This window comes from Cyprinus carpio, chromosome B23, assembly GCF_018340385.1.
Source record: "Cyprinus carpio isolate SPL01 chromosome B23, ASM1834038v1, whole genome shotgun sequence".
NCBI classification, from domain to species: domain Eukaryota; kingdom Metazoa; phylum Chordata; class Actinopteri; order Cypriniformes; family Cyprinidae; genus Cyprinus; species Cyprinus carpio.
Genome location: NC_056619.1, coordinates 24,467,692 through 24,490,501, shown reverse-complemented (window position 1 = coordinate 24,490,501; position 22,810 = coordinate 24,467,692). Strand labels below are relative to the sequence as shown.

General features: G+C 37.8%; 1 protein-coding gene across 1 annotated transcript in view; it reads right to left on the bottom strand.

Moving 5' to 3' along the window:
- Positions 1 to 22,810, bottom strand: part of LOC109055707 (SPRY domain-containing protein 3-like) — a 48,301-nt gene that overhangs the window by 20,833 nt on the left and 4,658 nt on the right. Inside the window, exons 4-6 of the mRNA XM_042750761.1 lie at positions 18,690 to 18,814; positions 18,322 to 18,457; positions 17,143 to 17,331 (exon numbers count right to left, since the gene is read on the bottom strand). Of these exons, the coding sequence (XP_042606695.1) occupies positions 17,143 to 17,331; positions 18,322 to 18,457; positions 18,690 to 18,814 (450 nt within the window). The remainder of the gene's footprint in view (positions 1 to 17,142; positions 17,332 to 18,321; positions 18,458 to 18,689; positions 18,815 to 22,810) is intronic.

The window sequence follows — 22,810 nt, the reverse complement described above, 5'->3', positions numbered from 1 at the left end:
AAGCATTTTAACACCTCGGATCCCAACCTAGACTGCATTTTTTGGCATGTGTCAATGGTCAAAAAGGACAAAACTTCTGTACTTCAACTGAGAACCTAGTGCCTTACAGCATTTCTGGGTATCATAAGCACTTTCAAATGTTCGTTTTAAACTTTAACTTCAGATTAAAATATTTTTGGCCTTCATATGACCTTTGAATTATCAAAAAAGACCTTCAAGTTAAAATGTAGTAAGCTGCCTACCCAGACAACACTTTTGGGCATCACATGAAATAGCCTTTCTCTCACGTTCTGTTTCTGGCCCAGCACAGCTTCTAAACTCACAACACAGCATGGTGATTACTTTCAGATTTCAACTGGTTGTCATTAATTACTTAGAAATTTCCGTTTGCAACGTCAGAATCAGCACTTTATTGGGGCAGTGGAAAGACTTCGCCAATGCCATCTACAACAACCTTTGGTATCCTTGTTTACGCCGCTAGACAACTGCGGGTCAGACGGAGACTCTGACAGGGGGCCTCGTACAACCACATGCTGGTAACGACCAGACATTTTGAAAAACACGAAAACATGCGTGCAAAAGTCAAACGGAGCCTTTAAACGGCCTGTCAGTTGTCCAAGAATATCCCCCACTGACATCAAAACCACTGATCAACTACAGAAAATAAGATGCAAAATCCTGCAAATAATCAGCCGCTGCTTTGATCAAAGCAAACTTGATCAATCCAACTAAACTGATTGGTGTTCAATATGGAAGAATGCATGTTTCTGGAACGGAAGGCATTCTCTTCTCATCTCCTGAGGCTCACTGGTGGATGCACCCACCGAGGAACTGATATCCATTTGTTGGAATTAAACGCAGGTTGCTTTTTATAGACGTAAAAGTGTTTTTTTTCCTGCCTCCACCCGACTCTTCTTTTCACATCAGCCTCTTCAAGTTTTCGTGCCAGGACAGTTGCCTGCTCATTTGAGGATGGAGGCAAAATTGCACCTAGTCACACCTTCCTGCCTCCTTGATGCTGAGTAATGGGGAGGTTGTCTACCTTTATACCACTCCTAACAGCTCTCAACAGCTCCCAGCATGCTCGGATGACAGTGCTGACAGACAGTCACCATCCCCAGACCTACGTGGGGGCGGCAGCTTGTTTTGTTGACCCGCTGCCCCGGCAACAGGTGCAACATTGCGAGCGAGTCCCACAACTTCCTGTCACAGTGCGGAGAATGTGGAAAAGGCGGAGGACACAAAGAGGGAGACGCCCACAAGTGGAGCTGCTGAGATGTCTGTCTCACTCGTCTTCAGTCTTTAAAAGCGGGTCTATGTTTTGACAGCCTCAGACGAAATCTCTGAAGATGATGTTGTTATAAGTTGTCTGTCGGCTAGCGGTTACTCGAAGTCTGTCTAAATGCAATTTATCCTTAATTCACCTTGTTCTTTAGAGTGTTAAGTATTTGGCATTCAGCTGCTCATTTAATTGACAAAATATATTAAAAGCCTCAACATGCAGACTCTGTTTTGTGAAGTGCTAGGAATTCCTGTCACTGTCCAAGATGGTCCTAAATAAAAAACAAAATGATTTCAAATGATCTATGATAGAAAAGTACTTCTGTATGTTTACATCATGGTATCCCAGTACAATTTCTAAATGTTTTTAGACAAGATGTGGCAGGAATATCCCCATCAAATAATTAGTTTTTACGAACAATAATTTTCTAGTTCTTTGCACTATAACAACACGTTGTAATGGTGCGATCATTGCTTTTAAATTTTTTAGGTGTTCAGAAGAGGAGAAATTTTTTTGTAATTATTCAGGGATTCATTGCGATCAGAAATTTCGTTTCCACAGATTTCCTCATGAAGATTTCCACATGAAGATTTTGCAATGGGTTCAACTTTGTTGATCATTGACCAACAGAGAACAGCTTGGTTTGAAAGTGACTTCTATGTGCTTCATACATTGCTACACTATTGACAATGGATCTTTTTGCTTACAAAATTTTGTTGAAGGAGCCAAAACTAAATAAAGCTATTAAAAACTAGTCTTCGGCAACACTGCAAAATTTCACTGAACACATCAGCACATAATTGCCTCCACCGAAGCACTACTTTCTACTTTTAGATTATCACTTCCATGACCTGCTCACTGGTGCCCAGTAGGAGAAGTAATAAAAATGGTGCGGAAGAGTCACTTTTCCTGCACACAAAAAGGTCCTGCTTGAGGTCATTCACATAAGACATGTTCATTCATCTCTGTGCCTTGTTTTTAATTTAAAAGTAGTTCTGCACATCAAGTCCACTCTGTTTTTAATTGTTTTTCTGCGAAATGCACATTTGACGGACGTCTTTGACCGTTATGGCGTGCCTCGCTTACACGTTTTTAAGACACTGAGACAAGTTAAAAAGATTAAGATAATTGTGCTGCTCCTGGCTGTGGAAACCGGCATGACTTTCCGAAGGAGCCCAGCATTAGGAAAAAGAAGCTTAAATGGATACCCAAAAAATGAACATTTCGTCATCGTTTACTCATGTGGAAGGGCCTCCAAACCTGTGACACTTACTTTCTTCTGTGGAACACAAAAGAACATAGTTTGAAAAATGTAATCAAGTAATTTTTTGCCCCTACAAGGAAAGTAAATAGAATGCAATGTTGTTTGAACTCAAACATTCTTCAAAATATATTTTTTTCCCCTCACATATGAACGATAGCCATACAGGTTTGGAACGGCATGAGGGTGAGCAAATAATGACAGAATTTGGTTAAACTATCACCTTTATTTATTTAACCTATTAGATTATTTAACAAAACGCCTGACTACATTAATGTGGGACTATAAATTAGCTTGACATTGCATCTTAGATTATTTGTGAATCAGTTAAATACAGTGTAGGTATTGCCAAGAAGCTGTTAATCAAAGATGGAGCAGTTAAAAACTATAACTATACCCCGCAGCCAAGCCATAAGTAATGAAATGTATCTGTTGATGGCTATTTAATATTTACGACTTAGGGTGCGGTATAACCTACCTGGGCTGGATCGAACAGCTGGATACAGATTTATAAAACCCTTCAAGGTTATTCTGGATTATTTTCTCCGTTGTCAGCGTTTATACTGATTTCCTATGCTAAGATATTAGCCAATCATAACAGTGGGTGTTTGAGAAGCTACATCTCTAATTCGATGTAGATCGAGAGAGAGTGAAACATGAATAACAAAATTACAATTTTCAATGCAAAAAACAACATTACTACTATGTTAAACTAAAAAAAAAAAATGATTTAACATAAGCAATATTTTTACAGCATGTATTAATGTATTAAAGGGATAGTTTACCAAAAATGAATATTCTGCCATTAATTACTTACCCTCATGTCATTCCAAACCTGTAAAACCTTCGTTCATCTTCGGAACACAAAGTTATTTTTGAAGAAATCCGAGAGCTTTCTGACCCTCCCATAGACAGCAATGGAACTACCACGGCCCAGGCCCAGAAAGGTAGTAAGGACATTATTAAAATAGCCCATGTGACATCAGTGGTTCAACCTTAAATTTTATGAAGCTTCGAGAATACTTTTTGTGGGCAAAGAAAATAAAAATAATGACTTTATGCAACAATTTATTTTCTGTCATGTCAGACTTCGATGTCGCGATTAGGAAATTTAACTGACGATTAATTGTCTAAAAATAGTCACTGTTATTGCAATTAACTGTCTGTTTAAGGGCTTTTGCAATTATGACAATTATGCCAATTACAACGAATAATTGTCTGTTTTTTATGGCTTTAATTATATAATTGTGATTAATTTAATAGTTCAGTAAATAATTATGATGAAGTTATCTTTTAGTCTTTTTTGAGTTATTATTTTGCAGTGTAAGATTACATAGAGTATTTCAAATTCTAAGAATGGCCAATACCGATCCAACACCAGCGCTATTCTTTTTCTACACTACTACAGAATATCAATACTGTGTTTGTTGAACTAATGGTCACTCTTTTTTTAAACCCCTTGTTAAATATAATCAACTAAATACTCACTTCCTCATTACAGAGAAAAACTACATTTGAATAAAAATATATAAGCTATGAAATTAAACTAGTTTACTGTATAATTTAGCAGCAAAAACAATATCTTGAAAAAAAAATCTTTGGTGCACATTATACAATTAAAACATGTTTATTCTGTTTACTATTTGTATTACAAAATACATTAATGAAAATAGGATATAAATCATGAGAAAAATAAAAACTTCTAATAATCTTTCTGTGTGTATGTATTTTTTAATGTGAATTATTTAAAAAAGATCAGATTAAAAGTTTTATGCACATCCAGGGTGCAGAATGATGTGCTTGAAGCAACACAAAAGAAATGAGAGAGCAATGAACTCTAGCAAGATGTCATTTTATGCGAATCCCCAGACCTTTATCTACACATCAAGTATTTTAATGGAAATATATCATCTTGTCATGAACATGACGTGCTGTTTGAATGCTGAGTGGAGAATAACTGACAGCTGCAGCAGAAGGAAGATCAATTTCTGTAAACTTAAATTTAACAATGTAAATATAATTCTGTCCCTCACATTAAGTCATAGAATGGCTTCAGATGATATTGGCTATATAGTGCAAGAAAATCTAACTGGTGCTCTTGTGTTTCTTTTGGTGTATGACTCCCCCTTTTTGCCGTATAAAAAGCACAATAATCGTTGTTTCAGACAACCGCGGTTAGATCAAATAATCACGATTACACGGTTATTTAATTATCGCGACAGGTCTATTCATGACAGTCATGGTATGCGTCGTGCTACTCTTGTGAATGGCAGTGGAGACTGACGTAAAAGATAAGAATTGTTGAGTAAAATTATTTTTGTTTTCTTTGTACACAAAATATATTCTTGTAGCTTCATAAAATGAACAGCGTTTCCAATACATTGATTTATTTGTGGTTGCCCGCCACAATATTAAAACTGACCGTCACAAATAGATTTTCCAAAAGACTTCGTTGAATAAACATGAGCACTGCACGTTTCAAAATCGAAACCCAGTGCTTTTATATCACTGTATTTGTGAAGGAAACCTTTGGATCTTCTCTTCTTTAGAAAATTTTGGATGTCATTTTCATTTGCAGTTAGTTCTGTTGCTGTCTATGCAGGGACAGAAAGCTCACAGATTTCATCAAAAAAAATCTTAATTTGTGTTCTGAAGATGAACAAAGTCTTACGGGTTTGGAACAACATGAGGGTGAGTAATTAATGACAGAATTTTCATTTTTGGGTGAACTATTCATTTCATTAACATGAGCAAAATATTTTCAACCCATGTATTAATGTATTAACTATGAATGTCAACGAATGAGTTGTAAAACAATATAAAGAGTCCATGACATTCTTTTTCTTATCAAAACAAAGTGATATACAAATATCTAATGATAATTTTTCTATGAAGTGTGATAGAGTTGTGTCACTCTAGTGTAGGTCTCTGGCTTATAATCAAAACCGAAGACTATGTATTTCTACAAAATAAAACTACTAGTGTTTAGCTGGAAAAGAAAGCTCAATGGTGGCCTGATCTGTGGAGTCTTTCACCACCTTTCAATAGATTCAACTATCACTACCAGTTATTGCTGTAGGAATGACATTGCCCAATTAAATCACCCACTCCTGCCAAAGGACTGCTGGAACTGATGCTGTCGGACATAGCGTGATAAAAGACATTTGCATATTTAGAGGGCTCTGCAAAAAAGCAGCTGTCATGTCGAAGAACATCAACCACAAATTTTTTTCGGTTTCCTTTTGATTAGTTCATGATGAAATGACCGAGGAGCTAAAAATAATCCGCCACATACTTGACCTTTCTATCAATACCCAAAAACAATGGCTCACTGAAGAAAAAAATTAAAAAATGCAAAAAATTCTCCAGGGCATGTTATTCACTGTTAACCAGATGGTGAGAAACATTCCGACAAACACTACCACCCCCCTAAAACTAAACAGGGGTCATTGAGGTTAAAAATAATTTCTTTCAGTTGAGTTGGTAACACTTTTTATTAGTTAACATGCTTCAACTAATTTTATCAATATTAACAAGGGGACCTTGTTGTAAAGTAAACCAAAGTGTTTTTTTTTTTTTTTAAATTGTGAACATTCGTAATCACAAATATTTCTTTTCCTGAAAATCTGCTGCAATGAAAATCAAACAACTCTGTTCCTGACAGGGTCGGGAATTTGTTTTTGCAACTTTTATGTGATTTCACAACAGAATGGAGCTGAGAACTTTTGGCTAACCTGAGGTTAAATGCCTTGCTTAAAAAAACTGTGATAATGGATCTCTTGGGAATCAAACCAGCAGGCCTCCGGTTACTAGCCCCAAATGCTAAACGTTCCTGAAGCTGGTTACAAGACCATAATTGCCAAAAACAGCAAGCTAACAGCTTAACTTCTACCAGCTATGCTTAAAGAACAACCTGAACCAATCAAGGGTCTCTAAAGAGACTTAGTTTGAACTTTAAGCTAACAAAGTTCATAGAGGTGACACATGCATTACCAAGTCAGTTCACTCCATTTTGGTAACTCCTCCAAGCAGCCTTTTTCTAAGTTGACATACAGCTCTTACCTACTCTAAAATCTCCCAAATATTTATGCTTCAATAACATAAAATCAAGTGAGCAATAAAGTGGTACAATAAATTGTGCTTCTATGGTTCAAATCTGATGCTATAGTGAGCGTCAGGCCTTCTCCTTTTTGCCCTACATGTTATATGACTGCCATGTCTAAATTTTATCAAAAAGGACGCAAATGCAAAGGAAGTTACAAGTTAAAGCAGGTTAACAGCCTCTCCCTGCCACAGATAAGTCATAATTTCCTTTTTCTCACACTCTCAAGTTCCCTTCGAGGGGTGAAGCGATGTTCCACAGCCCTCACACACACCGAGTTTCAAATGAAACCGTTCTGTTGTGGGAAACAGATGAACTCAGGCTAACCAAAAAGTCCAGTGATATGGACACTAAAGGTTCATCAGATGAACTAGTGCTCTAAACCAAATGGAAATACAGAAAATCATCCAACTGCGCTGTAGGGATGTTACACAAAAAAGAAAAGAAGAGCAGAGCAGGAACAGATGTCCCTGTTCGCTTATTCAAGATGAAACTATGAAGACCGTCTGACAGTGGTTAGTGTTACAGTAATACAGTTAAACAGGCAATAATGATAATGAATAACAAATTCCCGTCCAGGCTTAATTGTAAGTGTGCGGCTCTAAAAGCCTAACCAGAATTAACCAGTCTAAAGTCACATCTACAGTGCCAGAAGGCTTGAGGACTGTCATTCGTTTTCTTGTGTACAACATTAAGACTAAATCATTTCTCTGACTGGGATGGGGGAATGTACAGTAATAGGCTGAACCCTTTGAGTCACCCCGTCAGTTTCAGACACTCAGCACCATTGCCAGGCCTGACGAAACCACAAACACTCTGAGCTGAAGAGTTTAAAAAAAACCTGTTTCTTCACAGACAATGGGCCAAAGAGTCTAGGACCATAAATCTTCACTCTAAAGCCAGCATTCTCAGACGTTATCACTCCCAACCAGCTCATAAGCGTGCATGTGAGTCAGGGTGAGTGCATGCATGAGTATGAAGCAGTATGTAAGGCTGTGGAAGTGAGTATGTGCATGCCAGCGTTGGTGTGGATGTGTGCGAGCGGTAGTCCAGGTTGCTGTCTGGCGGCCGCAGAGCAGTAGGGAGATTAGTCGGTGGGCAGAGGCTCTGCTGTAGTAACAGCTAAACTGATCTCTGCCGTGCGTTCGCATAGAACCGCACGTACACAGCGAAGCCAGCCAAATGCCTTCTCATAACACAAACACACACACACAAAGACAGGGGTGACCTATGTGTGACAATTCATTGCTCAATTTTGCTCAGGCTGTAGATATTGGCAACATATATCAGGGTTAGCCTAAAGATTTATGGATCTGAGTAAACCATGCTAATCCACCATTATCCATATCATTTGATTGCAATTTTCTCTGGCTGATGTTGTGACTGCACATAAGTGATTTTATTTTCATGCATTAATTATAACCAGAAATGGCGGCAGACATCGTACTGTTTAAAGTCACCAGATCCAGTAAGACTAATGCTAAATTTAAAACAGAATTTCCAGAATAACCCAGAAAGACCACTTAAATGAGATGGGAATGGGCTAATTAGTGGCTTTACAATGGGCTAACTGGAAAGAGAAGTAAGGAGTCAGCAAATCTTCAGTTTCCCAGAGTTCATCTGTGTAAGGGATCTTCCAACGAAAGTAATAATCTCATCTGGACAGGAGTGATCTACATGATAGCCCGGGTTATACAAAGAAAGAAAAAAAAAAAGATTTTTTTTTTTTTTTATATGTAGATTCTGTCTGCTACTTCAATTTATAATCAAATTCAGGTACTGAATAGACGTGCCAGTATTCAGTAATGTGATAAATGTGATCATTAATCCCATTACTTAATGCATTTTAAGAATATTAAGTCACAATGCAAAACACTGCTGTGTCAAAGACACATGTGCCCTCCATAGGTGGAGATCCTGGGGGGGTTGGGGGGACAGGACCCCCCCCCCATCTGAGGGTTGTCCCCCCCATAAAAATATGATTAAAAACCACACTGTGTATTGTAAATAACAATGTTTTATACTTTAAATAATTGTGTAAGTAGTAAAACAACACAAACGGTGCAAAAATGCGTTTTAAGTTTAGAAACATTTTGAATCTCCCCCTCCCTTGCCTCACATTGCTTTGGTCCAAATGACTGCTTTCCTCTTTAATCACCTACACAAGTCCAGTAAGAGAGAACAAAGTCCATAGTTGTGGAACGCCAAGGCTGTCAAGGCTATTTTATTCACTTAAACATCATATGAAGTGATTCTTTTCTCTTTAATACAGATTATGCCAATGTATTTTTCGATGAGTCCACTATGTTAGCAATAATAACATTACTTGCTTGACGGACAGGGTTGCCAGGTATTCACAACAAAACCTGCCCAACTGCATACTCAAAACTAGCCCAAACTAATCGCGTTTTGAGGGGTCCCCTGGTAAAAATAAAATAGACATTATTGGGGTGGCTTCAACCCACAGACATGAAAAACAACCCACGGCAACAGTGATAAAGTAGCCCAATTCCACGGCAAAACCGCGGACTTGGCAACACTGTGACGGATAGTAATGTCTACAACAGACACGAGCGCTGTCGCGGCAAGACCACAACAGCTTGAAGTTGTGCTGCACTAATAGAAGTAAGGCTTTCCTCCGTGTATACATATCCTTACAAGTACAATTTGAGCTGTATTATTCGTCTCACCTACAAAAATTGCTTTTGAGAAATTTTATGTTTATTGTCCTCCCAACTGTTAAGACGAGAAACGCTCTGGATGAAAGCGCACGTTTACTCTTTGACAGCAGATGGCGCTAAACAGCAGGAATGCAGCCGTTACCCTGGAAACAAAACAGCTGTGTTACTTTCTGTTTCTGAAAAGTGTTTAAATGATTTAAACCGCATTCAGATTTGTGTATTCGCTATGGTGTTCATCACAGCGCCAAATACGTAAATATTTAGACTTCATAGGCTATTTATTTTCAAACTTTTATCCATTTTAATCTGGACTACAACATGTCCTAGATATTGTTTGAAAGTGTTTTGATTCTTTATTGTTCGGTCACACTTTACATTAGGGCTTCATTAGTTGTCATAAGTAAATTCATTAGTTAACAAACTGCTGATGAAAAAATCTTCTAAATATTCATTAATCTTAGGTAATTCCAATATTTAATAATACGTTGTTAAAATCAAAAGTTGCAACTGTGTTATTTAATGAGCTAACAAAAACTAAGAGTTGTAATTTTTTTAACAAAAGATGAATAACTATTGCTCATTGTGAATGTTAACGCATTGTCTAAGGTTAACTAATGAGATCTTAATGTAAAGTGGTACCTATTGGTCTTTAGAATTCATTTGTACTTTAATCGGTTTAATTTCAATGTTCAGTTATTTTTGTTACAAGAAAAAAGTTATTAAACCTGTTATACTGTATTATAACAAACCTTTTTTCAACTAAATTTCAATATCGTGATAATACTGTATACTGTATTATTTTGTGTGGAGTAACAGAATATGTTGACATGCTTTAACGTTCAAAACACATTATTTTTCAAATACTGTACATTACTGTAGGTCCTCTATGCCCCGTCTCTCTCAAACGCGTACAAAGTCCCTCCTTCTGAAAAGCACAGTCAGCTCTGATTTGCCAAATGACCCAGTGCATTGTGATTTGCAGAATACCGCAAGCACTCATTGGAAATGTAACGGCCCTTTTCATAATCGCGAGCTTCATTTTTCAAAATAAATGTAAAGACAGTTAATAATGTCCATAGTTTTACCATCAGTTCAAACCCGAAAAGAGATAAGAGTCGTGCGACAGACACAGTGATGAAGCTTGTATGTGTCAAACCTCTACAGATGATTCAGAATGCAGCGGCACAACTGGTCTTCAATAAGCCCAAAAGAGCCCATGTTACACCTCTCTTTATCTCCTTGCACTGGCCACCGGTTGCAGCTCACATCAAGTTCAAGACATTGATGCTTGCATATAGAACAGCCACAGGCTCAGCACCCAACCTACTTCCACTCACTACTACGAATCTACATCCCCTTCAGAAGTCTGAGATCCGCAAGTTAGCAATGCCTCATGGTACCATCACAGAGAGGCTCAAAATCACTTTCCAGAACATTCTCGTTCACCATTCCTGGCTGGTGGAATGATCCTCCCACCCCTATCCAGAATGCTGAATCCCTGACAATTTTTAGACGACAGCTGAAAACTCATCTCTTCCGAAGCTACTTGATTTCATCATCATAAAAAAAAAATTATAATTGTCTTTCTCTTTATTTATTCCTTCTCTTTCTAGCTTGTACTTATATGAGCAATGTCTAAAACTTGGTATTACAAGCACTTCCTGTGTCTGTTTGCCTCTTTAAGAAGAATTGCTTTATGTATACCCCAATTGTAAGTCGCGTTGGATAAAAGCGTCTGCAAAATGACTAAATGTAAATGTAAATGTAATGTTTGCAGTATACAAGCCATGGACGGTTAAGACAGCTGACTCTGTGGTGACCCTCTCTCTCTCTTGTAATGTTTGCAGTATACAAGCCATGGACGGTTAAGACAGCTGACTCTGTGGTGACCCTCTCTCTCTCTCACCAAAGTATTATGTGTGTGTTTTACAAGGTTCACGAAATGTTAGTCCATAAAATGCGTTGCTGTTCTGTTGTAATCATAAAGATTCCTAAATGCATCTACTTTCGGAAAGCCAAATAAAGTGCTTTTGTGTTCCCCTAGATACACACAGCATCTCGCTGACGGCTGCTTTAAAACTAACTGCGGTTACTGAAACCACACCTTCTTGCTTTGCGTTAACATTTGGCCGGCATTAAGCAAATATTTCCACATAGTGACGTAGAGATGTGGGGGCGTGTTTGAATGAGCTGTTTTAGGGGGGCGTGGCAGAGTCTTTACTTTGATAAAGAATAACTCTTTGGATTTAAGACTTTAGTCTTTGCAACTTTACAGATCTTCTTTATGCACCAAGAGCTTGTAACACTCCAAAGAGAAAGGAAAACTTGAAATCGCATCATATGACCCCTTTAAGAACATTCTTGTATTAATTCCACTTTTATAAAACAACAATCTGCTAAATTAATATTTTAGAATTCTGAAACCAATTAAATTTTTTTCCATTTATGATTTCCAAATGGAACTACCCAAGCATCAACATAGACACATACATGATGGACAGGGAAAGGCCATGGTGAGCTGTTGTAAGTTTAGCATAAAAACCATCCATCTCACGCTATCTATTACAACAGCGAACTGCACTATTAAGCACATCAAAATATTTCCCTGTTATCACACGCATGAACACGGATGACAAAGCATGTGGACAATAAGAAAATAAATAAAACCAAGGAGTGTTTGCGATTTCTATGATGACAGCAGTGTGCCAGAATGTGATACTCTCTTATCTAAACAGGAGTGGCTCTCTGCTCATGAAGAATGTAAACCTGAACAGAAGTAGAATTAGCCTTACAGGGCAAATTAGTGCTATCGTAATCGGATCTGCCAGCACTTCTTCAAGAGCAAGGCACTTAAAGGGATGCTTCACCCATAAATGAAAACACAGTCATCATTTACTCACCCTTGTGCTATTCCAAACCTGTATGAACATTTTTTTCTTCAGGAGATGTTTCCAGTTTTGCATGTTAAATCTTTCCATGGCACAATTAATTACAAGACACACAAGGACCAATAGGGTTTGGTGTCATTGACGTCAATCCCACAATGACACGCAAGGACATTGGACTTTGTCGTCACATGCAAGGGGTCATATGAAAAAAAACCCATTATTTTGTGTGTTTGGTGTAACGCAATGTGTTTCCACATACCGTACATTATTTTTGCTCCTCTCTGCCCTGCCTTTCTGAAACATGGCGTTTTTTTTTATTTTTATAAAGCTCATCGTTCTGAAAAGTGCAGTGTGTTCTGATTGGCCAGCTATCCAGTGTGTTGTGATTCGCCGAATACCTCAAACATGTGATGGAAATATTATGCCCCTTACCATATATGGAAACACACAGCGTCTCCACAACATGGCAGCATCAAAAGCACAACAACGAGAATAAAAGTTACGCCTTCTTTCTTTGCCTATACATTTGGGCGACATTATGCAAATCTTCCAACACAGTGACTTTGTTGGGACATGTTTGAATGAGGCGCTTTAGGAAGGCATGGATGAGTCTTAACTTTTAGAAAGATTATCTCTTTTGGTTTGAAACCAAAATCTTTTTGACTTTACGGATCTTATATATGCATGAACAGCTTGTAACACTCCAAAAACAAAAGAAAACATGAAATCGCTTCATATGACCCCTTTAAATAAGTAAATGTGCTAATGTCTCCTTTTGAATTCTACCTTCTCGGTTTCTCCCACGGGACTGGCATCCTGTGGTAACTAGGAATTACACAAGCTTCAATCTGGATCCAGCCCTTACTGAGATGACCGAACACCTGAGAAGAGATGATGCCATCCCTTCAGAAGACCTCAGATGATGCCAACCCTCAGACAACATACAAAACTACTAAATTTTGCTATAATGGACATCAACTTGAGATAGTCACCATTGATAAGCTATTACTAAATATAATGTATAATCTTTCATTTTTTGTAAAGCTGCTTTGCAGCGATTTGCATTGTGAAAAGCGCTATACAAATAAACTTGAATTTAATTGAACTGTATTCCAAAGTGATTAAATGATGACAGAATGCTTGAGGTTCACCCCTATTAAATTAATTGTGCTGTTTTATGGTTACATCACGTAAAAGTTGCGGAAAACCCCTGTGGTTTGATAAACAAAGATTATTTAAGACACTGATGTTGATATCTGTACTAATACTGTAATACACTTGTTTTTCCAATGTCTTACTGAAAGACAGACATTTCTAAATCTTTTTACCACAAAACGGAAATGTGTTCCTAGCAACTATCACTGAAAGACAAGAGCTACTCCATAAATGGAGGGAATGACTGGTGGTGTTCTGAAAGCCACAGACGGTATGTTGGATCTGTCAGAGACAGGCCCCAAAATGGACAGAGTGCGAAAGAAGTCTTGGTTTACATTAGATTGTGCCTGAAGAGTAGGAGATAAGCATCTTCAAAGCTGCCTGATGAACCTCAGCGATTAAACATATAAAAAGAATCATTTTATTATTGGCATGCCGCCAACGGCATGTGCTTTGCACAAAATCCATCTTGTAGCGAGATTGCTAATTCCGAAAGAAACAAACTCAGTGGAAACTAAACCACGGGGCATTCACAATTGGTTCCATCTACCAAAGTTTTTGGGTTCTTGTTATAACATGCCCTTATCAGCAGAGTCTTCAAGTCTTGGGACACTCTCTCGCCAAGCCAACAGGACTCACAGAGAAGGCACACAACTGAGAAAACCACATTTTAGAAAGGCAAAAAGATTCCTTGGCACCTCGTAAGTCCTCCTATTGAGTTTTTACAAGATGGTCTGGTGTAATTTCTGGCCTGTGCTGCCCAGTTCGTGCCATCAGCCCAGTGAAGCATAACAACTGTGCGGCACTTTATGCTGAATGCTTTCATGACCTCAGTACAGCATTAATAGGCCAAAGAAGGTCCAGGGCATCGGATGGGAAGGTGAGCATGATGGGTGGACATTCTTTTCCCAGAAGAACATCTGCGCATATTACACCGAGTCTCACTTTATTGGGAGGTCTCTGCTCCATAACCAATCCAAACACACGACTGCTTGTTCCTTTCAACTTTATCTAAACACTACTCTGAGAAATTATGGGTGAAAAAACGTTGCCTCCAGCGAGCGATTCCCTCCACTCAGTCACAACCCCACATGCATTGGGTTCGGCAGACTCCTCTATCACCACGTTCCTCCAGGTGTTGTTTTTTTTTTCTAGGAATGATGATAATTTCAACTTGGTAAATGGCTGACAGGAAGTAAAGTAATGTGTGGTTTTTGGATTTACATCATTCCTGTCACAATTTATTGGGGAAAACCTGTGAGATATGACGGTTCAAAATATTTTAAGCAGGGATTACATCAAAGTAGCACTAAAAGGCTTGGATGTTGGGAACAAAGACCTTATTTATTGCAATAATGTTAGAACTTCACTACCTTTCAAAGGTTTGGGGTCAGCAAGATTTTCTTTTTAAAAGAAATTAACACTTTTATTCAACAAAGATGCATTACACTGATCAAAAGTAACAGTAAAGACAATCAGAATGTTTCAAAAAGCTTCCATTTTGAATAACTGCTGTTCTTTTGATCTTTATATTCAAAGAATCCTTAAAAATGTATGATGGTTTCCAAAAAAAAAAAAAAAAAAAAAAAGTATTAAGGCCCGATATACTTCAAACGAAATTGAAGAACGAACTGATATGATGTCATTTCGAACAAAATCAGGCTAAAACAGTTCGGCAGTTCGAAACAGCTGACCAAAGCAACCTTCTGGGGGAGTTCGTTTCGGCTCCTAAACACCTTTGAGTTTTTATTGGTCCGTGGCAATTACGCAATCGGTGGTTGTGTTCTGAAACTCCACCTTCTTTGACACGCAATTTTTTTTCCCCAGTTCGCTTCTCATTCAACGGAGGTCAGGCAAGAAAGAACAATATCTCCGGCCTATAGGGTCCTATGAAATCCGTTTTATTTTTTCCTAAATTCCGATTTATTTTTAATAGTTTTTATTATTATTATTAAAGTAGCCTTTTTTTTCCCCCTCAGAAATTCTTTGTTGTGTATTTAAATTTTTCTGGTTATCAAATGAAGGCATAAAACATTACTTTCATTTATCTTTTAATTACGGAAAATTAAGCAAACTTAATTTTTTGGCAAATAAAGGGGATTTAATATTAAAATTAAAACATGGAAGAAATGTTGTGTGATTATTCCTTAAAAAATGTTTGTTTCATAGCCTATTTTAGTAGTAGTTGATTCTTAGATGTACATTCTACTGAAAAATAGACTTCAAATCAAGCCAGACTTTTATTTTGACGGGTTGCCGTGAATACCTTTACAGTTCGGTGTATGTGATATGATGCTAGTTTTACTCAAATCAAAGGGTCAAATGCACATGAAGTGACTCTCAGAGCAGTTCTGGAGATGTTGTTCATGTATCTACTTCCTCATTTAGTGAGACAGCAGACGCTGAAATCACCGCAAGCTTCAGTATATGTGTAGTATATGGAACCGCGCGTCTGCGCCATTCATTGACAGAGATGCACAGAACATGCAGGATTCATATTTAAATAGACTTTGCAGCTTAATAGTTACAGATATTAGTCCATATCGCGATTTGATTTAAGTGTAATGACCTACTTTTGATGAATTCATAAAAATTTTTTACAAATTCTGTGACATTCCGCGTTAAACTGTGAATCCCGTTTTTATGACTGGATTCCGCGATTCCGTCCGCGTTTTCCGCATCACGGAAATCACAGGGCCCTACACCTAGATTGCCTGCACTTCATCATTTCATCGTTGCTGTGTTTAGGGGATACACGCGAGAGTCGCAACTCATGTTTATATTAATCTACACCCCGCTTCCAGCAGCGCGGGGGTGTCAGAATGTTTGAAAACAGTATACCGTCGCTCAGCCTTTTCGAACTTCTTTTTGCCCCCAAACGAAAAACGAAAACGAACTTCGTTTGAAGTATTCCGGGGCCTTTAAGCAGAACTGTTTTCAGTGTATTTGTATGATTTTTGAAAGACCATGTGACACTAAAAACTGGAGTAATGATGCTGTTAAATTGTAATAATATATCACTTTTTTACTATTTTTACTCTACTGATCAAATACAACCTTGGTGAACACAAGAGCCTTCTTTCCAAATTATTAAAAATCTTACTGACCCCATACTTTTGAATGGTTTGAATAAAAATAGCAGGATTTGATTTTACAAGTAAAAACAAATGTGGGTGGCAATCAGAATTCTACAGCTATGAAAAACAGCTATGATCCTCTCTTACCAGGAAAACATGGTCATGACGCTCTGGTTGACGGCATAGCCATGTAAATATGTGGTTGAGTACAATGCCATGTAACTGGCGCCAAGAAATTCTGAGACATTCTATTAGGAATCGTGAATACTGTGCAATACCATGGTACTTCCCTGTGCAAAACTGACCACAAAGTGTCTAGATATAGCTCATGTTCCTCTTTTAGTGCAAACCTCTGAGCCAGTTTTCTCATCCACCGGACAAAAATTGTGCATTCAACTGCTCAGAAATGAGCCGCGAAACGTCATCATTCATGTCCGCCAAGGTTCAGGGTTCGTTACAATCCTTAAGCCTAAATATGGCAACTGGAATATTGATTCTTGCCTTAGCAAGCACCACTAATTCCTAACAATATATGACTTCCAATTAACCCAGTGTAAAATATGGTTTACTTTACAGTCTTTCACCATGCCGGCACTCAACTCATCACATTTTCCACAGACCTGCAAAGGCAAAAATGATTATGAAACTCATTGGTTTCACATTTGGTTTGGTTTTCGATGGCCATCCCCCACTCACTGTGCCGCTGACTCTGACATCATACAGGCGTGCCCATTCATCCTCATGGCTGTCTACCATCATGACGCTGTCCTCCTCCTCCGAACCCCATTCCGCCTGCAGGTCCAACCGTACCTCCTCGCCGAGGGAGTGCATGCCAATGGCAGGGAAAAGCCCATCTGGAGCCACCGGCACCACCACTGACCCCACCTTCCATTCACACACACACATAAAGAGAGCTCTGTTAAAGCATTCCATAAAGTTAACCACTATTTTACAGCACATTATAACTGAGAATAAAGACTGCTCTTTGAAATGATGTCTGTATCACTCCTGACCCTACTATCTGGCCTGCAGGAAAAGCAGTCATCAGAAAACAACCCTCAATTTGAAGACTAGACTATTGTGTGTTCAAAGACTTTATCTCTACAGATTCTTGTAACCACTGTAATGGAGTAATAAACAAAACCATTACACACAATAGAACTCATAGTTTGATGCAGATGTTACGTGATTAGCTAAAGAATGCTTAAATCTATAGCGTCTAATTATTTTTACACAGGGTTGGCAAAGTTAACACTTGCAATTAATTAAATGTGTTTAACACTGTCTTACTTTGAAATTTGGCTGTTTTCTTATTTATGTAAATACAGAATTAAAGGGATGTTTAGAAGCTTTAAACTTAGATAAGTCTTCAATTTATTTTTACCCAAATCATCTATAAATGTCAGTTCATTGATATATTTTATACAGTCAACATTCAAAAGTTCGGGGTCAGTAAGATTTTTTTAAAGTTTTGAAAAGAAGTATCTTTTGCTCACCATGGCTGCATTTATTTGGGCAGTAAAAACATGCTGTGAAATATTATTACAATTTTAAATAACTTTTCTATTTGAATACATCTAAAAATGCAATTTTATTCATGCGATGCAAAGCTGAATTTTCAGCATCATTGCTCCTGTTGGTGCACAAGCAACATTTCTTCTTATTATTGTGATATTGGAAACTGTGATACTTTTTTTCAAGATTCTTTGATGAATAGCATTTATAAGCATTCTTTTAAAGATTTTTATGACAATCTAAGAGTCTTACTGATTCCATACTTTTCAACAGCAGTGTTCATCAACAATACACTAAGAATTTGCATTAGTAAATTGGTGACATGTGCTGTGACTTTGGTGCCAAGGCATGGAGACTCACTTCCTTGCCATTCTTTGTAAAAAACACAGTGACGAGTCCGGCATCTGAAGTGTCTGCATAGATACCGCAACCGATTCGGTCACCCCGGTTACATTTAGGACCAAACTGCTGACCGACGGGGTTGCCGTTGTACAGCCTGTGAACAGGAGAGATAGAGTCATCAATGACTTGGAACTGGAAAGGTTCATGGAAAGAAGCAGTGATCCTGAATCAAAAACATTTCACCAGGCAACCAACAAAACAAAGTTGACAAAAAACACATTTTGTTTAAAAAAGAAAAAAAAAAGAATCAATTATCTATTAAAATACCTTAAATATTTAAACACAAGAAAAAGAAAAGACAAAAAAAATTCTCAAAGCGAACTTACTTTCCATCATCGGCATGGTAAGCTATTGAATGTGGAAGCCAGCCAGGCTGATGGTCAAGTTTGTAATGCTGGGGAACCAGCCCGACAGCAATTGTCCCTCTCACTCCAGTATCCATAATGGTCACCTTGAAGAAGCATAAAAAACATTAAAAACACATGAGCATCAGTATACGTGCGGCACAGCTAAACAGTTCTGCCTTTTTTTTATGACAGTTTTTTGTGTTTTGAAATGACTAAAGGGCAAAAGATTTCTTTCAGGGACTTCTAAGCAAATGCCACCGGTAATGTGCGTCACGAGCGGCACTGATTCCAAAATAACAGACGGTGTTGGAATCAACAGTTAACAAGAAGCATTAGGCTGAGTCACAGGATGGAAATGTCAGGTAACCTGCTATTAAGAATTTTAACGTCTCGGCTACTACTTATCTCTCCCTTTGTATGCAAAGCATCTCGGGAACAACTTCCACACCCTCTTCACGTCAACCTCCTCAGAGCTAGTAAATTTCCAACATACTGCTAAGAAATTTGGAACGGACTGCCAAAGTTAAATTTTCTCATGCTCATAAATCAAGTACTCAGACAGACAGAGCGATTAGTTTCATTGAAAATCCAACATGGAATAGGATTTATTGATCTTGAGGGACTATCATGCAAAAATGACGGATTAATCCGGCTGCATGTGACTCAACAATTGCAGCCGTACCCTCGGAGGGGGGCAAGCATAAACAAATTTACCCAGTTATTGCTCCACAAACTAAACTTAACTCAGCGCCCTCAGCCAAAACCACACACGGGTGTAGAAAAGGGACCCCGATGATTCCCACACGTTTAAGTCCAAGTCTTCCTTGTCATCTCTTTCGAGGATTTGCTTTCCAAGCTTTGAGAAGTGACTGTAAATTCTGATAACCTACATACGAAAGCTTGCTGCCGGTTTTAAAGCCGTTCCTGCTGCGAATACAGTGCACAATGATTAATTTAAGGGCACTCAATTATTTTACCACAGCTTCGACAAAGAACCGTGCCATGAACCTTGTGGCTACAAAATTCCACGCCGGAGCTCCAGGGAAAATAATCAATTACACTAATAGAGATATTTCCACTTGACTAAGGACAAAATTGATTTGCAAATGCACACGTGAGCACCCTGAGAAAACAGAGCAGAGGTTAATCACTGTATGGCACTTCAATGTTGAAACAGGCGGTGAAGGTGCGGCAACACGGTCCAATTTTGATGGAGCGTTGACTTCTCTGACCACAGGGGCTGAAATGAAACCCCTGTGAAAACGTAATGAGGAAACATGAGGACGACGCTGACGCATATCCCGACTGGCAGATGACCTTTATGGAGGAGAAGGAAAAAAAATTTCCCAGACTTTGCCAATCTGAAGGATTCTGCGTCACCATCAGGTGATGTAGAGTGTATAAGGCAAGAGCTAGTTCTTTATCGATTACTCATAGCTCACTGCTGAAGATGTCACATTCATTCCCACTGGCTGCAGATATTCCCAGGGTGCACAATCACGCACTGAGTGACGCTATTGGTCAACAAGATTGCGATACAGTCCAGTCTGAGACATTTGCTTTGAGAAACTTTTACAAGCCACAGATGATTATTAAATTAGAATAAATGTTACCGTCTGAGTAATTCCTTAAATGGGCAGAACCAAAACACAGACTTAGATTGTACAGAACACTCCTCGTTTTAAGAGACAACCAGGAAAATAGTTTTCTTCAAAATCAGCTAGATGTGGATTGCCTATAATTACTGAAAAAAAACGAGGTTTAGATCTAAAAAATTCTATCATAACAGAATGAATTTAACAAAAACTACTGTTCAAAGGTGGAATCGATAAGATAAAAAAAAACAATTAACACTTTTAATACGTATGCACTAATTTGAACAAAAGTGACAGTAATGACATATAATGTTACAAAAGACTTCCATTTAAATAAATGCTGTTCTTTTGAAATTTATATTCATCGTAAGGATCCTGATAAAATGTTTCACATTTTCCACTAAATATTAAGCAGGAAAGCCATTTAACATTAACATTAATAATCACCAAATCAGTATATTAGAATGGTTTCTGAAGGATCATGTGACACTGAAGACTGGAGTAATGGCTGCTGAAAATCGTTCTTTGCCATCACAGGAATAAATTACATTTTCAAATAGACTTAAATAGAAAACAGTTACTTTCAACTGTAATAATTTCACAATATTAATGTTTGGCCAGCATTTTTTATCAAATAAATGCAGACTTTGTGAGCATAAAGAGACTTCTTTTAAAAACAAATAAAAAAAAAATCTTACCAACCTCCAACTTTTCAACAGTATGTAACCATTTATGAAAATTTGACAAATATATATAGCAAAACATTAATATTAAAGATGCATGTATATAAGGATGCACCGAAATGAAAATTCTTGGCTGAAGCTGAAACAAAATGAAACACTGGGCCAAAGGCCGAATACTGAACATGGTTTTTCACGTTTTCCCCCCATGCATTTTCCCATTTTTCACCATTGCATAATTTAAAAAGCAAAAATGTGCTTTTTACTCTTTTGTCTTGCTTTTCAAACAAATCAATTACAAAACAATTAAAAAATATTTACTTAACACTGAACATTTTTAACATTCTAGCAGACATTATACAAAGTACAATTTAACTTAAAATTAATAAGTTAGTAAAATATTTTTTTTGGCCATTTTTGAGACCCGCTTCCTGAATCAGGCATGTATTTTTTTTACTGTACAAATAAATGCAGCCTTGCTGAGCAGAAGAAACTTCTTTTAAAACATTAGAAAATATTACAAACCCCAGTTTGAACACTATGTGTGAATGTTATAATAAATGTATTAATAGAGCTGTTGTACATATTATTATTGATTTGCTTTTTTATTTTATTTTACAGAACAACAGTAAAATTGCAATACTAACATCTATGAATGTAGACTGAGTTGTAGAAATTCCTTTGTTAAAATTGATAAAAATGTTACTGAGCAACTGACGAGTAACACTGTTTCAGCGCAGATTTCCTCATGCTTTGAACCCTGGCTAACAAGCAGATAGCACCACTATGAGTTTGTGTGTGTATTTGAAAACATAATGTTCTACAGTTTATTAGTTTAAGGCCATTTCACGATTTCAATCATCATATAGTAACCAGCAACAACCATCCTTTCCTTTTTTATTGAAGACGAGATGCAGTGCTAAACAGTCTCTCGCTGCCTGTGTCTTTCTCAGACAGTTTTAAATGCTTCCATACTGCCAACATGTTTGCTGCATTAGTGCACGCCTCTATTTGATCGGGTCACGCTATCGTTCGGTACAATTTATTTGGTCTTTTCACTAATTCAACCAAAAGAGAGTTTTTGGCTATTTTCGGACAAATAAATTCGGCTGCCAAACATTCAGTGCATCACTATAGGTATTATCAATAGGGCTGCCCCCTAAAAGTCGACTAACCGTTAGTCTACCAGAAGAGGCTTGGTCGACCAAAAAATAATAATTATCCACAGGAGAAGTCAAGCAGACTGTGACGGACAGATCATTAATGGCTGATCTATGTGGTAGGCTAGTACATCGGGCAGGACACCCAAATGTTCGCCAATCATTCATCGACCTCAAATATGGCTTATCATCTGAAATATGTAAGTATTAGCAGATTTACATGGCTGCTCAATCTAATGTTAGGCTAACCTAGAAAAATGTGCACTATTGAAGTGTCTGTGTGGAGTGTAGAAGCACGCTCACTGCAGGACAGATGGAGGCGCTGGTGTGCTCACATGCTCTTAAAATACTTATTTTTGGTCATACAGATAGGAGTAATACATCTTTCGAATCTGTAAACACGTTTATTTATGTGCACTCACAATAATCATTAGCTTCTGCCGGTGGCGATGTGATTTAAATTGTTTAAATGTGCGATTAGTCGACTAATGTTTCAAGTGAACGACTATTAGTCGACCAGAAAAATCCTTAGTCGAGGGCAGCCCTAATTATCACAACCTACATCTGCACAAACAATATGTAAAATATGCAGCTCTCGTTATGAATGAGTCACTAACAAAACACTGCATGCTAAATATGTCTCCTAAATGGTCTCAAAAACACAG